The sequence below is a fragment of the Ostrea edulis genome, chromosome 10, assembly GCF_947568905.1.
Source record: "Ostrea edulis chromosome 10, xbOstEdul1.1, whole genome shotgun sequence".
Classification (NCBI taxonomy): Eukaryota; Metazoa; Mollusca; class Bivalvia; order Ostreida; family Ostreidae; genus Ostrea; species Ostrea edulis.
Genome location: NC_079173.1, coordinates 29,892,811 through 29,908,723, shown reverse-complemented (window position 1 = coordinate 29,908,723; position 15,913 = coordinate 29,892,811). Strand labels below are relative to the sequence as shown.

Genomic DNA, 15,913 nt, shown 5'->3' with positions numbered 1-15,913 from the left:
TTGTCAAGTTACACTTAGCACTTCTACATTTACATTTAACATGTCTACATTTATATTGAACGAATGGTGCATTGCGTAGTTACAAAACCACAGTAACAGGGATAGGATTTTGACACTTTCCACAAAATTTAGCCCTTTCCCATGTAGAAAGTAATGATGATGGTAAGGTAAACAGATCTATTTCATTTATATTTGTTGTTATGATTATATAGCAACTTACCAGTTTGATATCCATTAACATAGACTGACCATTGTTCTCCATTAGATTTACAAGAATAACGTCCGATATCAGAGGATTGGAACGGATTGATCCAAAGTGTTCTAGCGTTGTCCAGAAACATGACTCGCTTTTGGTCAGGTTTTATAGGTTTACCCTCAAGTTCCCAGGTAATAGGACTTTGTGGCTGTGATTCAGGAATACCACATTTAATTTCTAACGTTGAGCCAAATAGAGAGTACATTTTCATCGGTTTCGTGGTTAATCCAGCTTCAACTGAAAAAGTCATTCTTTTGTGTAAACAAAAAGAGAAAAAAAATATATGTCTAATATTGATTGCGCTATATACCCATAATGAAATATAAAAAGTTTAACAGGACTATGGCAAAATGTTAATCAGTTTTAATTGGCTTCTGGGGAAGGTAAATCTTTCATGCTTTTAACTCTATTTAATGATAAAACCGAACACAAGATTTAAACATATTTATATTGGAGGTCCTCTACAATTCAAATCCACTAATAATGAGGGAACTTCATTGACAAATGATTTTTTCACGCCACGTTCCTGCCTATCCTTGAATACTGTTAACGGATACAAGCTTTTATGTGGAGTACCTGGACTAAGATAGCTTAGTTCATTGGATACGGATCGCCATATCTGTCCTTCCGCTACACACACGTAATTTCCACCACTGGTTTTTCCAAACTGTGACAGGATCAAAGTGCGGTAATCGTCTTCAAACGATACCCCCGGAACTGAGTTGCCTAAAGACTGACCGTCTTTGTACCAGGCGATATTTGTAGCCCCATCACCAACAGCACATTGTAGTCTGACTGCTCCGGATTGGATTGGAATTTTTAATTTGGCATCTATGGTAGATGTACAGACATTTTGTATTGTTTATACGAAGGATATTGAATACAAATATAGATAAAAATGATGTAGGATTTTATCTTAGTATAACTAGTAGTAGAAACATTGAATTCTTGTTAGTAGTAGGTACATGGTTGACAATCATTTTCTTGTTGATGAAGATTCCATTATACAATTCCTATTTCCTTAATCTACTTTTTAGCACTAGGAATGCAACTTAAGATTTTCTATAAAGATAACATAGTCCTAATAGTTAATGAACAGTTATGGACAAGCATATACAAATTCGCATATGCAACTGAAAACTAACACTATCTATCGTTCAACAAAAGCGTACAATGAAAGGTGAAGATAACGAAGAGTGATCACTCTCATAACTCCTATAAAGGTGAAGATAAGGAACAGTGATCAATCTCATAACTCTCATATACCAGAGGTGTTATAAGACATCATAAGGTATTTTAAGATTTCTTTTACAATATTATCAGATATGTTAATGTGTATTTTTTCGTAGGGAGTTATGACAACTAATAGCAGTTCAATACATAGATTATACATATATTATGACGTAATATCATTTATCACTTTTTTCAATATCATAATTAATTTTCAGATATGCTAAGGTACTATATCAAATCAATAGATAACAAATTGCATTGCAATATATAATTTGAAAGGAAAATATAATATCTTGTACTTTACTTTGTCAATGTAAAATTAGACGATTTTAAGGTTGAAGTAAGCTAAAATGGAAATGAAAAAGTGATATTTCTATGATCAATGGATACATCTGATGACAAGTCAGAAATGTGACGAGGAAGCTTCTGAATTCGGTTGCTTTAGATAAATTGTAGTGGCCATACGTTTTGAAAATTTCTTAATATGAATTTTTTAAATTACATATTCATATGATTAATCTGTCCAAACGTTGATCGCGTTTTAATTTTTCTCGGGATTCCTGAATAACTTCATAAATCAGAATCGCATGGCATTCACAAAAAACGGGTTTGGTATACTTATTACAAAAAATGGGTCATTTCTTATCGATTAATTCACTTCGGGAAATCTTGAACAACCTAATTATTGAGCACTCGATAGGATGCATTCATGAAAGTGAATAAAAGATTTCAACGTCCGTTTCAATGGGTTCCCCTTACTCATCTGGTTAGTTAGTTATTTGTTTCTCTTTTAGTGCCAGTTTTCCGTTTTATGTTACATTATTAGTGGTACCCATTTTGGGGTATGTACTTTCTAGAAAGAATCATTTTTCACATGGAATTTGAATTATCTCAGAGTTTCTGAAATAGTTCATGATGTAATTATTTTACTGTAAGGTGAAGATAACGAACAGCGATCAATCTCATAACTCCCACAAGCAATACAAAATAGATAGTTGGGCAAACACGGACTCCTGGACACACCAGAGGTGGGATCAGGTGCCTAGGAGGAGTAAGCATCCCCTGTTGACCGGTCACACCCGCCGTGAGCCCTACATCCTGATCAGGTAAACGGATTTATCCGCAGTCAAAATCAGTGTGCCAAGAACGGCTTAACAATCGGTATGAAACACGTCAGACACGTCTGTTTCATGCATTATAATTTATAGAAAGTATATGTTGTCATAACAAAATAAGACAGGCTTATCCTGCATGCGTACTGTCGACCTTAAAGCATATATGCTTATCTGTATTCAAAACTTCTTCGCAATTTTCAAAACAGTAATAAAATCCTTGATTCAGTTTTGAAAATAAGCACATAAAATTGCAATTGCGAATTTCACTTTAAACATACCTCGTGTTCCTTGAAAAAATCCCCAAAAGTATTTTTGTCTTGCGGCCTCTGTAAGAAAATTTGTATGATAATATAGCAATAAAATTAGACCAAGAGACAACCTAATGAATTAGAACTAATATCTAATACACACTTGAAAGTTTTAAACATTTTATGAAGTCAACACAGGTTTCAAAATCAAGATATCATTACATATAAAACTTTGAGCAAGGAAGTTAACGAAAAACTAAAGGAATATAGAGTCTGCTAATGAAGAAATATATCTTGTCACAGTAACAGGAGCGAAATCAATTGATTACTAACATTTATTAATGATTTGAAACTTTCTCCTTCCATACTGAGAGCACATACACTGTCAATATTGTATCTTTCAAATTCATAGGGGCATGGATATCAATTCGGTACAAAAAATAATTATATATCTATTCAATGATATGCTAGTATTTGATTATCGTAAAACACAGCAACAGACATAAATTCCAAAAACTGCCGAAAAGATGCCGTTGAAACACATAAACTTTTAAACTTTTTCGTTTTCACAACAAAGCATGAGTCCTTGATACATGCCACGTGACTCAACAATTATCATGGCCCAAAGTTGACTGTTTCAGTAAAAAAAAGCTTTCTAAACAAAAAAGTTGTGTTCTTTCTTCTTTGTATTTGCTCCCTGAATTGATTTATCATTGACGTGTGTCTAAATGTTGAATGCCTTTGATATACTTCTTAGAAATATTGGTGCTCTCACCTCCACACAGGGTTTCTTGGCATTGAAAAGAATGTTGATTTTGGGAGCTGGATTTGATAAAAATGCAAAGTATACCCTGTCGCTGTATAAAAATATTTTGAATCCACTTATTTATAAATAAATTTCATTTTTCTAGCCAAACACTGTTAATTCTAATTGATCAAATATTGTGTCCATGTCTCTTTAACCTATTCTCCTAAAAAATAGTATCGAAAAAGGGGCGAAAATTCATTTCATACTAATTGGTACCGTATCAATTTTACATTATGGCCCCTGGGTCGAGACCTGATCTCCCTCACGCATAGCTCTTATCCTTAGACAAATTTGAATCCACTTTTTTGGCACACTGTTTTCCCCTATAATAGCTCTAAAACTTCATTGTTATTTCGGATTTCAAACATTTCGGTTGAGCATCACTGAAGAGATATTATTTGTCGAAATGCGCATCTGGTGCATCAAAATTGGTACCGTATAAGTTTTACATACTACATAAAGTCTAACAAAATATGTCTGATTATATATTGCCTCCGACTAATTCAATATAACATGCCACTTAATAACTGACATGATATTTCTTGATGGGACTGACAACAAAACTAAAATGATTTTCTAACTTTCTAAATCACGGATCAGAACTGTTAAAATGCACTTACCATCAGCATGTGGTTGTATATACATCGTCAAAGGATCTATATTGGGATCGTCAACAGCACACATATACTTGTCCTGATCCTGGTGAGTGACAGAGTTGAACACTATCTTTCGACCATTTTGAAGGAAGGTGATGTTTGGATTTTCCCCAGCAGATATTGGCACATCTTGTTTGAACCATGTCACCTTCTGATCGGTGTTGGACGACCTAGTGTCGCACGTGATTTCTAACCGATTTCCTACTAAAGGGTTAAACCGGCGAGGTTCATACACCACTATGGCTTTCTCTGGGAAAGAAAACGACCAATAATATTCAGTCATCTCGACATCTCTGACATCATCAAGCCTCAATAACAGCCAATTAACGAAACGACATGGACGGCATATTAAGATATTTCATTGTAAGGAATAAAAGACGTTTGACGCAGACATATTCATTTCTTTATCGATGACGTCAAGCGTATCAAAAAGATTATAAAAATATATAGATAATATGAAAACTATAGTTAATATCCATCCATGTCTTAAATACATGTACATGTATATGGTTTACCCATGTTGTCTTCTATGAAAAGATCAGTGGCTCCAGACGATAGGTACTGATTATGAGCTACACACATGTAAAGCCCAGAGTCTTCAGCTCGTAGCCTTTCAAACACTATCTTCCTCTTATTATTCGTGAAATACACATCTCTGTCAGCGGGTGGCGTGAATGGCTGGTCATTCTTGGTCCATGTAATATCAGAATTATCATTTTCAATGAGGCAGTTGATTTCGAAATATCCCGACTTTATATCAACTTGTTGTATTGGGTCACCTAAAAGGAAATAAAACATTAGAAAATTCAATTACTGCAGCCAATGGTATCTAGTTTAACGACAAAATGAAAACAAAAAAGTAATGTATTGAACTGCATCATTTTTCGTATTTTGTTGTGAAATGGCATTCAATATTCTATGAATAGACTTATAGGTTGACATTCTGGGAGATCAACACGAAAAAAATTATTGCCATGACATATCAACAACTGATCGACGAAATTTGAGAGGAATGAAATTTTCCAATCCGAAAACGCCTTGAAGCCTGCGGATTACATAACTTTAAAAACATGCACATTGTGAAAAGAAATGGCTACTATATATTGGCATCGTTGTTGTAATTTACATTGTAAGGATCTTGCTAACGTATGTCCATGTATCTATATGCGGAAAATGTGAAGATGTATAAAACTATTGAATCATTTTGACGATTACAACGAAATACAAAATTGAAAGCAAGAAGTATCAAATAAATGAATTAATTCAAAGTGAAAAGTAATATAAAATGGTCTAACTGCATGTCCTCTCTAATGCCAGGAACAGCGTCAGATTGTTTTCAATATAACTGTTTTTCGTCTGTTGAAATGTTTGCAGACTTGGGTATTATGGTAATCAAACTCATAGGTAGGTTGACCACTTCCTATTGGTTATCTCCTAAATATGTCATCATTATAACTACTGGCTTCAGCACTTGTTGTGGAATAATAACGTTATATAATAGATTGGAAATTGTAGAAGTTGATTTACATTGACCAACTTGAATATCCCTATTTTCGTGTCAAAATAAGTACATACATGCAGTGTCCATTTTTGTGAAAATAGATAATATAATATGCAGCATATTATTTTCTATGATATATGAAATCTTACTTCTGGTAAGGCTTGAACCAGCGGACAAGGAGGACGAAGTATACAAAGCCCTGCTTTCATCTGAAATGTAGTTTATACCACATTATGTTACAGAAATTGTATTACCATTTGCTCCATTGCACGTAATGTTCTTCTTTAATCCCATTTCATTAGCATACCACCAATAATGTTGGAAATTCGAATATGAAAGTAAAGCTACTCGAATTCCATTGCATCATTAATATTTTATCATATTCGTTATTATATTAACGATCACGAAAGTAAAACCATCGCAAAGTGTTGTTCAAAGTATTTGTAAGTAAACACGAACTATTCGAAGGGGTTTCACCGCGAAATTTAAACCATCGTGAAATACCGAACAGTAAAAATCACTTAATCTTAGCCCTGCGAAATTAAATCCCGTTACAGTGTAAAATCAAAGCTACTCCAATCCCATTGCGTCATTAATGTTTTATCATAACACAGATGAAGATACATAAAATATTACCGCCTTGGTGGACATTCACGAATGTTGACACAGATGTCTTCAATCTATCATTGGCTTGGCATGTGTAAGTCCCATAATCATCCAACTGAACCGGATCTAACACTAATCGTTGGTTGTTATTTTGATAATAAATTCTGCCGTCCGCAGTAGCTTCAACAGGTGTCCCTGCCTTCAACCAGGTCAGTCGGATATTGGGGTCAGTGGTTGTTATCTCACAGGTCAACTCCAGACGGGTTCCTAGAACCGGATTTAGGGTCTGCGGTTCATGAACAACCACAGCATTCTCTAAAAGATTATAAATGATAGCGTTGATGTAAATAAAGCAGATAAATCAATTCCAGTTTACAAATGCACATAGCTGCAATGGAATGCTTGAAACCACCAACGGGTTAAAACGCAATGCTAACGTTATGTTGTTCAGTGCATATAACTTCAAAGGTTTCAGAGAATTATTAGTTTCCCTTGTAATCCTCAATTTATACCTTACAATAAGTTTTTAAAATCAATTTCTAGTTTTCGCATATATTTTTATCCTAACACTTATTTTGATCAGTTCCTTAAAAAACAATTTTTCATTAAACTAAAACTGTTTCACTTAAGTATCAAAGTCAAAGATGTGTTAGGACGTAGTTGAATTGAATGGGTACTGACAATAAAATGACTCGCTCACTTCCTTTTAATAATAAAAAAAAAATTAACCCATAATTAGCGAAACACACAAATACTTTGATGAACTGCTTCATAAGGAAAAGCTCAAAAGATATAGACCAGAAAAGTACAGCAGATATTTTTTATAATAGCACAAACGCAGCAAAGACAACGAACCGTTACAACCACAGAGTTTAAAGAAAGTTCCGAAAGTCAATTTCACTTTCTGGTATTAGCGCACATAAAATAATGAATAGGTCGTTTACATACTATTCTGTGATAGAAAATTTCATTGATATAAAACAGAAGCTATGTAAGGTGTGGTCATTGAAAAGTGAAGATAACGAACAGTGATCAATCTCTTAACTCCTATAACCAATACAAAATAGAGAGTTGGGCAAACACGGACCCCTGGATATACCAGAGGTGGGACTAGGTGCCTAGGAGGAGTAATTACCTCCTGTCGACCGGTCATACTCGCCGTGAGCCCTATATATATGTCAGGTAAACGGAGTTATCCGCAGTCAAAATCAGTGTGCCAAGACTTGATGAAAATATTTTACTCTCATTGTTAGAGATTTCGTAATTTGAATGGTTGCTGTAGTCTTCAAAGCCATACGCCGCAGAATAGAGAATAGAGAATTACATAGCCATAGAGTTAATAACAAGAAATAGTGAACGTGGAATAGGTACAACTTCGAAAAAGTAAACAACACAATCTAGACAAACACAGACAGAAAAGAGAAATCTCATCATTGCATTAGCTCTTCTAGATGAATGGATGTTAGACACTCATACATTATTTAGCAAATACCTGCATAGCTGGATACATGTATTGCAGTATTTCACAGACAGCAATATTAGCGCAATTCGCGAACAACACTTAGAGCAAAATAGAGCATATATTAGTCAACCTTTTCTAATGCAAAATTTATTCTTAACTTTGTTAAGCATGAACATCATACATACAAGCATATCGTAACAGTTCCTGTCATTAATTCATTATCGCGATGAGCATTACTTTAATTGTTAATTGTTTAAGACAAATACGTAGTTTAACTCAGTACATAACTCTTAATTAATGCATTAGCCCGTACAAATCTGTAGGATTTCAAGTTAATGGACAAACTTTCATTGAAATATAATTTGGAAAAAAGTGTTTGATCCTTGTTTCAGCAATCGTGTATATAAATAAAAAATAAGGATCCTTAAATATTAACATTTGATTGACAGCGAACTCAACTTTCTTTTAAATGGAATTTTTAACTGTAACCTGAACTTAATCCTCGCAAACAAAAAATGAAAAAAAAATCAATTCAAATTATATTTGATAAAGTAATATACTTACTTGTAAGGACCCGAAGTATAGTTAATGAAATTTGATTTTTTTTTATTGGCCTGCCCTATAGGTATTTATTGATTGCCTCTCTAGGGAAAGGGGTGTTCATACGAACATTGCATCATATTCATAATTATTTAAATATTTCTTTATGTAAAAAGTCTACTTAAGAGAACATGTTTCTTATTATGCTTTATTGGCATGAGATGTATGCAAAAAGTGAAGATATTGAGCAATGGCCAAACTTAATATCCTATAAAGAATACAAAATTGCTATTAGGGCAAACAAGAACCCCAAAAACACAGGAGATGGGATCTGGTACCGACGATACGCCGTCCGTCCCCTCTCTCTCTTAATCAGATACACGGGATAATCCGGAGGCAAAATTAGTTTGCAAAGAACGGTCGACTAATTTACTAATATGTATGTATTCGAACTGTATAAGAGTATACTCTATCAGCCTATCTATTTCAGCATATCTGAGAAGTCTTATTCTTGGACCAAGGTAATGTTTGAAAAAAAAAATCATGTTTGATTATCAGTATTCCGTTCTTTTCCGTGGATCTTCTAAACAACCACACCTACTACGCATCTGCACAGAAACGTGGCAATGCAAAGCTGTGAGCAACGATTTTATTTTGTTGAAACAACAAAACACAACATAACAATAAACAAACTACTCAGCATGCGCATTTCATATTGAAAGATAAATCGTTCAAAAACATTTACGCTTTACTCACGTGACCAATCCTTATTGTAGTAGTCTATAACAGGAATCATATTTAGTAAACCCAATAATGAAAATAGAAATATGAATTATCCACGTTCTTTATGATATACAGACATGCAGTGTACAAACCTTTGTCCTGTATAAAAAGGTCTGTGGACGCCGATGCAAGGTACTGATTATTTCTGATACAAGTGTATATGCCATTGTCCTCGGGAGCAACAGATGTAAACACAATCGTTGTTTTGTTGTTGGTGAAATATACAGGTCTATTTGAAGGAATACGGAAGGTATTTCCATCTTTTAACCACGTTATTTGTGACACACCCATTCCAGTATCCGGTATATTACAGTGAATCTCGAAGTACCCAGAGCTGATCGTCTTGAGCTCCATTGGACCTATATCATACGAAAATAGCGTTGAATGAAGAGAATCGCATATCTCTTAACACGATATGCAATATACACCATGCATGGGATATTCTATGAATCTTTTGAGTGCAAATACCTTTTTCAGCTGTGGTCAAACCCGCTACAGAAGTTCTCCAGGCAGACTGATCACCAGACAATGTTTGTCCTCCAATCATTTGACCTCCAACCATTTGGCCTCCAACCATTTGTCCTCCAACCATTTGTCCTCCAACCATTTGACCTCCTACCATTTGGCCTCCAACCATTTGACCTCCAACCATTTGTCCTCCAACCATTTGACCTCCTACCATTTGGCCTCCAACCATTTGACCTCCAACCACTTGACCTCTAACCATATGACCTCCCATTGAATGGTCCCCTCCTACCATTTGACCACCAATCATTTGACCTCCAACCATTTGACCACCAACCATTTGACCCCCAACCATTTGACCTCCAACCATTTGACCCCCGACCATTTGACCTCCAACCATTTGTCCTCCTTGAATAACCTGTCCTTGAACCATTTGATTCCCAGACATTTGGTTTCCACCAAGAAAGAAGTGACTCCCGACAGATTCTCCAAATAAGTGCGAATTTCGGATATCAGCTACAATAGATAGGATATGTTGTCATTTTGCAATTACTGGTATATCTTAGTTTCTCAATTTATCTTGATACATGTATCTATGCATCCAAATGTATTGTAGTTAGAGTTTTACAAAATACTCCAAAAATATATCAATTCCAGAATAAGTTTATTTTACAAGTGTCTGTATCCCCTGAAACAGTAACTTGAATGGCAATACATTTTGCCAGTTCATTTTTAAAGTATAGTAGTAAATAAGGTCAAAATAGAGCGGAATATCTTTCAGGAATAATATAAATCGTAAATGTGTGAAGATAACGAACAGTAACCAATCTGGTGGGTCCTACAAAGAATACAAAGTAAGAGTAGGGCAAACACGGTTCTCTGAACACACTAGATGTTAGATGAGGTGCTTAGGAGGTGTAAACATCTCCTGTCGACCGGTCACGCCCGCCATGATCCTATATCTTGTAAATTTGAAACATATACACATATTTATTTTCATTAGAAGTGCAGTATCCTATTTTCCTAAAGGAAAGGCGATTGCAGAAGATGGGAACCGTTAGTAATTCTTGATTCATCGTAAAAATTAAGAGCGTGTTAGATTGTTTTCCAACCCCCTGAAAGCTAACAAATGAAGAATAAAAGTTATATGTTATGTTGAATGGAATGGTAGGATTCGAGGCTCATCAATCAAAAGCAGAAATGTTCTTCAGGTGCAGATTCTTTTTCTTTTGTGATTTTGCAAAACTTATACTTACAGTTCCCGCCAATTGCAAATTTTGATGTTGATTCTGATACACAAGTAATGTAATTTGATAATTATGTATGGCTTTACTTACAACGCTTTCATATTCAAGATGAATATCAAACAAACAGCTAAACCTTATAAATGTAGTTTATACGCATTTAGAAAATTTAAAAACTTCACTGCAATAAGAAGTGGGATCGTTCATCTGATAAAATTATATGAAATCTGAAAGGCTTTTGATTAGATTTGATCATGTTACACCACATGTCCTAATCCAGTGAAGGGTTAGTCTTTGCTTATGTATGCAGCTGACACTAACCACCCTCCGTACACCACGAAATCACGGTGGCGTAAAACAGGTTGCTTCGAATGTGTCGATTATTGTGCTGCAATAACGCAATAAGGAATTTTTTTTTTTACATAAAAACATTATGTCGTCATCATTGTTAAGTAGCTTGTTAGTATTCAAATTCTCATTGAAGATGACCAGTAGAAGCAACGCTTAGGTGCGATCTATCGAAAAGAACGATTTTGTCAGCCGAATCGATTTACAACTGATCAAATTCGGTTCGGTTCAAAGTTATATAAGTTTTCTATGGACTTCCTTTAATTTTGCAACGGCGTCTCTGATTGGCTAAAACACACCCAATCAATACTTAGGTCACTACAACAAGCAAGATGAAGGAGAATGGTGACTATCCACTGGTCAAAGATCCTCCCTAATCGCTTTAGTCCAAAGAGTGGGAGTATTGTGGTTTTAAATAGGTAGTTAAAACATGTGAGCGTTGTTTTGATTATCCCCAATGGTTTGTTGTAGCCTTTTAATGAGTATCATTGAGTGGTTAAACAACTTCAAACTATCATCATATGCTTTTGAGATTTCTATTTAAATTAGCGATTCTCTGATAATGTATACATGTATCTAATTGCTGGAAGTAATCTATGTCAATTTTACTGAAGGAGTTACAGAAATTTATTTCAATTTAATCTAATCACAAATACATAGATGTTGTTCTTTTTTTATTTCAATTATTGAAATTTCAATCAAATGTGGCCTTTTCGTTTTCTGTAGTGTTTGATGATTGCGATTGAATGGACATTTTGAATAACCAAGTACAGCGAGCTTGTTGATATAATTGAAAATAACTTATTCATATTCGGGTCTAATAGAAAAGTTTGTAAATCACTGAAGTGGGAAGGAAGTTAATTTCAAACGTTAATGAATAACTATTGCACCCTGGTCGTGTGCTTTTATCTGACTGATGCTTCGAACCGGTGTCTGTTGATATGTCTTGTCCTTCTACAATCGTCTTTAAAAATTGAATTTAGTAAAGGAATATAACAAATTCATCACTGAAAAGTAAAAGTACATACATGTACCATAGTTGAATATTTCAATGCATTCCGCATTGACCTACCTTGTGAATGGACATTTACAAAGGTTGACACCGCAGTGGATGGATCACCATTTGCAATGCACCGATACTGGCCATTGTCTGTGTCAGTGACGTTGTGTATGCTGACCCGTGTGTTGCCCTCCTCCATGATGACACGGTTGCTGGGAACCAGCGGGACATTGTTTTTTGTCCAAGTTAGCTGGATATTAGTATCACTGGATGTCACGTCGCAACGGAGATCCAACACGCTGCCAATCAGAGGGTTCCTTTCTTGAGGGGCGTATACCACCATTGCATCATCTGTAATACATTAGTTGCTGTTCAGAACCTTATACAATGACATATAGAAAAACACACTTGGCTATATCCGAAAACAAATATGACTTACTTGGACTTTCTATGAAGAGATCTGTCGTAGCAGATGATATGTACTTGTCATTCACATGACAAGTATAAACGCCATTATCGTATGGTGACAAGTTTTCAAAAATGATCTTCTTTTTTCCATTCGTGAAGTAAACATCAGGGTTGCTTGGATCAATGTCAAACGGTTCTCCGTCTTTGGTCCATCTGATTTCTGACGATTTATCCGCGGTGTTTACATTACATGTTATCTCAAAATAACCTGATCCTACAGGTATACTCTGTAGGGGTCCACCTGAATAAAAAACAAATGAAAGGTGAAGATAACGAACAGTGATCAATTTCACAACTCCCAAAAGCAATACAAAATAGGGAGTTGGAAAACACGAACCTCTGGATAAACCAGAGGTGGGATCAGGTGCCTAGGAGGAGTAAGTATCTCCTGTTATCCGGTCACACCCACCGTGATCCCTATATCTTGATTACGTAAATGGAGTTATCCGTAGTCAAAATCAGTGTGCCAAGAACGGCCTAACAATCGGCATGAAACACATCAGACAGCTTTTGACCCAATGATAGGTTGTATTGGCAAACTATATCGTTATATAGACCATAGAATTTAAAAAAACAAAACTTGTGTAGAAAGTATGTAGTTATATACATAAATCAAGGCACACTAATTGATTATATTACAACACAAGGGCTGAGTACACGCACACCACTATGAGCATGGTCAATATGTTAATATGCTTCGTCAACGCATTAATGGATATCAGTAAATATGTTCCTATAGTTGGTGAAGAAATTAAAGGAGTTAATAGGAAATGTGGTGCCTTTCACTGGTAAAAACAGGTGTGATTTCTTCTGATTGATTGTATAGTGTTGAACGTCCCGCTCGAGAATTTTGCACTGATATGGACACGTTACCATTGCTAGTGAAGGGTTGCAAAACCTAAGTTCGGCGCTTACAGCAGGGAGGTATCTTTATTATGCCACACCTGCTGTGACAAGGGGTCTCTGTTTTAAGGGTCTCATTCAAAGGACCGTCCCATTTAGTCGCCTCTTCGACAAGCAAGGGATACCGAGGAGCTATTCTAACCCAGATACATATAAAGCTTAATGATATTCATCCAGACAATACAAATTTCCGATAAATACAGCTGAAAATGACCAGTAACTGATATGACCCATTTCTTATCAAACAGGAAAGAAATTAACTTACTGTCTTTCCTTACTGGCATAAGTGTCTGAGTTCCGTAGCTGAATTCTGGACCAAACATTTGCGAAAACATTTGTGAATCTGAAATAATCATTTCCATGTCAGATTGATATAGAAAATTTGATTTTACCAATTTAAAAATTAAATCGTCAAATTTTTCGTCAGATAGTCTGCTGAATTAGAATTAAATCATCAATGATAGTTCGGGATTTTAAAAGGGTTTAACTCAGATTTGCATTTTTCTTTTAACCAACTTTCCTCTCATGAATATTACAACACAACGGGAAGATACTTACTATCTACATGTATTTTGTTCGTTATTGTCGCCATTTTAAACAATATCATCCTTAATTTACAATACACTTACAAGTAAAATACATATGTATTCTTAATAAAAATATACCAATCTATTAGACTACTCATATCAATTATATTATATGCATTCATTCAAGAAATTGACCTAAATTTAGAGTCCGAATTTTATTTCCTAGAACTAAAACAACTATCCTTGTAGAAGTTAATTGATTTTCTTAAACGTTGTTAAAGTTAAACAAATTATTTGAATTTTCAAATTATTTTTCATAAGAAATAGCCGTTTCAATTCTATTTCGCTGGTGGAGATTAGATTGATTGATTGTACATTGTTTAACGTCACTCTCGAGAATCTTTCACGCAGACGTCACAATTATCGGTGGAAGACTGCAAAACTTAAACCTATGCTCAGCTCTTATGACCTTTGAGCAGGGAGGGATTTTTATCGTGCAATAACTGCAGTGACATGGATCTCGGTTTTGTGGTCTCATCTGAAGGACTGTCCCATTTAGTCGTCTCTTACGACAAGCAAGGGTTATTGAGGGCATATTCTAATCCAGATCCTCACAGGATAGAGATTAGAGATGAACTAACTAGGTCGAGTGCATGTGTTATAGGTGTAAGTGATTACCGAATTTGTTCTAAATGTAATGTATAAAGCTGGTGTAAAATGACATGGCGACACGGGATGAAAGTTTATCAGATAAAAACTCCTTATCAAAGCATGCTTTATACGGACAAGTATCATATCTCGAAGAGACTTATATTTTCTCATTCAAAAACTCCCAAAACCTCAACCAACGAAGCATTTTTCACCGTCAATTTATTTTTGGTAGGACATGTATTTCGAACAATTAAAGTTATAATGATAGTATCATTGTCCATCATAATTCTTTTTATGTTGCTATTCATATTTCATATCAGTATGTACGTCCCAATGAAGATAATCATTAACTACTTGAACTATAAATTGCCTGTAATGCATATTTCCCATTCATATATTTCAATGAACGAGACTGGGATGTCATAAGTTTGAAATAAACTTTATTCTGGGCAATTCGGGGACCAATTATACAGATATGTACTGAGAAATGTGGCCCGTTGAGATTTAAGTAGGAGAAGTACTTAATTAATAGCTAAACACCCTATTAAAATGTGCACCTACTGTCGTTCACCAACCAACTCCTAATCTGCAATTAACATAAATTATTAGTGCATATTGCTTACCTGGTTTCTGCACCTCTACAACGATAGCTTTAGGATTCACGTAACCATCACTGCTTTTGCAGGTATACCTCCCACTGTCCAATTCTTGTACAGAGCTAAATACCACAATCTTTTTGTCAAAAAAGAAATTGATTCTGGGGTCATTCATTGGATTGAATGTAACGTTATTCTTTAACCAAGATATCTTTAAATCTGGATTCGCTGAAATGATATCACAACGGAGCTCTAAGCGTCCATCCAGAACGGGAAATAATTTTGTCGGTTCGTGTACAACCTGGGCTGAACCTGAAAATACACAGTTCTATTTACGATTAAAACTAAAACACAAATAAAGAAAATTTTCTTGCTGTTGTAAAGCGCATTTTATTCGCAAAATATTACTTCCATTTGATCTCGCGGGAATTAAGCATTCGTGGAAATCCAGTTTTCGAAAGTAAACTCTTAAACATTCAAGACTTAAGCAATAAATAATGATT

The 15,913-nt window shown here is 35.0% G+C and overlaps 1 protein-coding gene across 1 annotated transcript in view; it reads right to left on the bottom strand.

Moving 5' to 3' along the window:
* LOC125665347 (uncharacterized) overlaps positions 1 to 15,913 on the bottom strand; it is a 100,551-nt gene that overhangs the window by 69,936 nt on the left and 14,702 nt on the right. Inside the window, exons 8-21 of the mRNA XM_056152437.1 lie at positions 15,438 to 15,722; positions 13,902 to 13,979; positions 12,705 to 12,974; positions 12,338 to 12,616; positions 9,677 to 10,189; positions 9,301 to 9,567; positions 9,182 to 9,205; positions 6,454 to 6,738; positions 5,967 to 6,026; positions 4,832 to 5,095; positions 4,281 to 4,565; positions 2,883 to 2,930; positions 833 to 1,087; positions 221 to 493 (exon numbers count right to left, since the gene is read on the bottom strand). Coding sequence (XP_056008412.1) covers positions 221 to 493; positions 833 to 1,087; positions 2,883 to 2,930; positions 4,281 to 4,565; positions 4,832 to 5,095; positions 5,967 to 6,026; positions 6,454 to 6,738; positions 9,182 to 9,205; positions 9,301 to 9,567; positions 9,677 to 10,189; positions 12,338 to 12,616; positions 12,705 to 12,974; positions 13,902 to 13,979; positions 15,438 to 15,722 — 3,186 coding nt within the window. The remainder of the gene's footprint in view (positions 1 to 220; positions 494 to 832; positions 1,088 to 2,882; positions 2,931 to 4,280; positions 4,566 to 4,831; positions 5,096 to 5,966; positions 6,027 to 6,453; positions 6,739 to 9,181; positions 9,206 to 9,300; positions 9,568 to 9,676; positions 10,190 to 12,337; positions 12,617 to 12,704; positions 12,975 to 13,901; positions 13,980 to 15,437; positions 15,723 to 15,913) is intronic.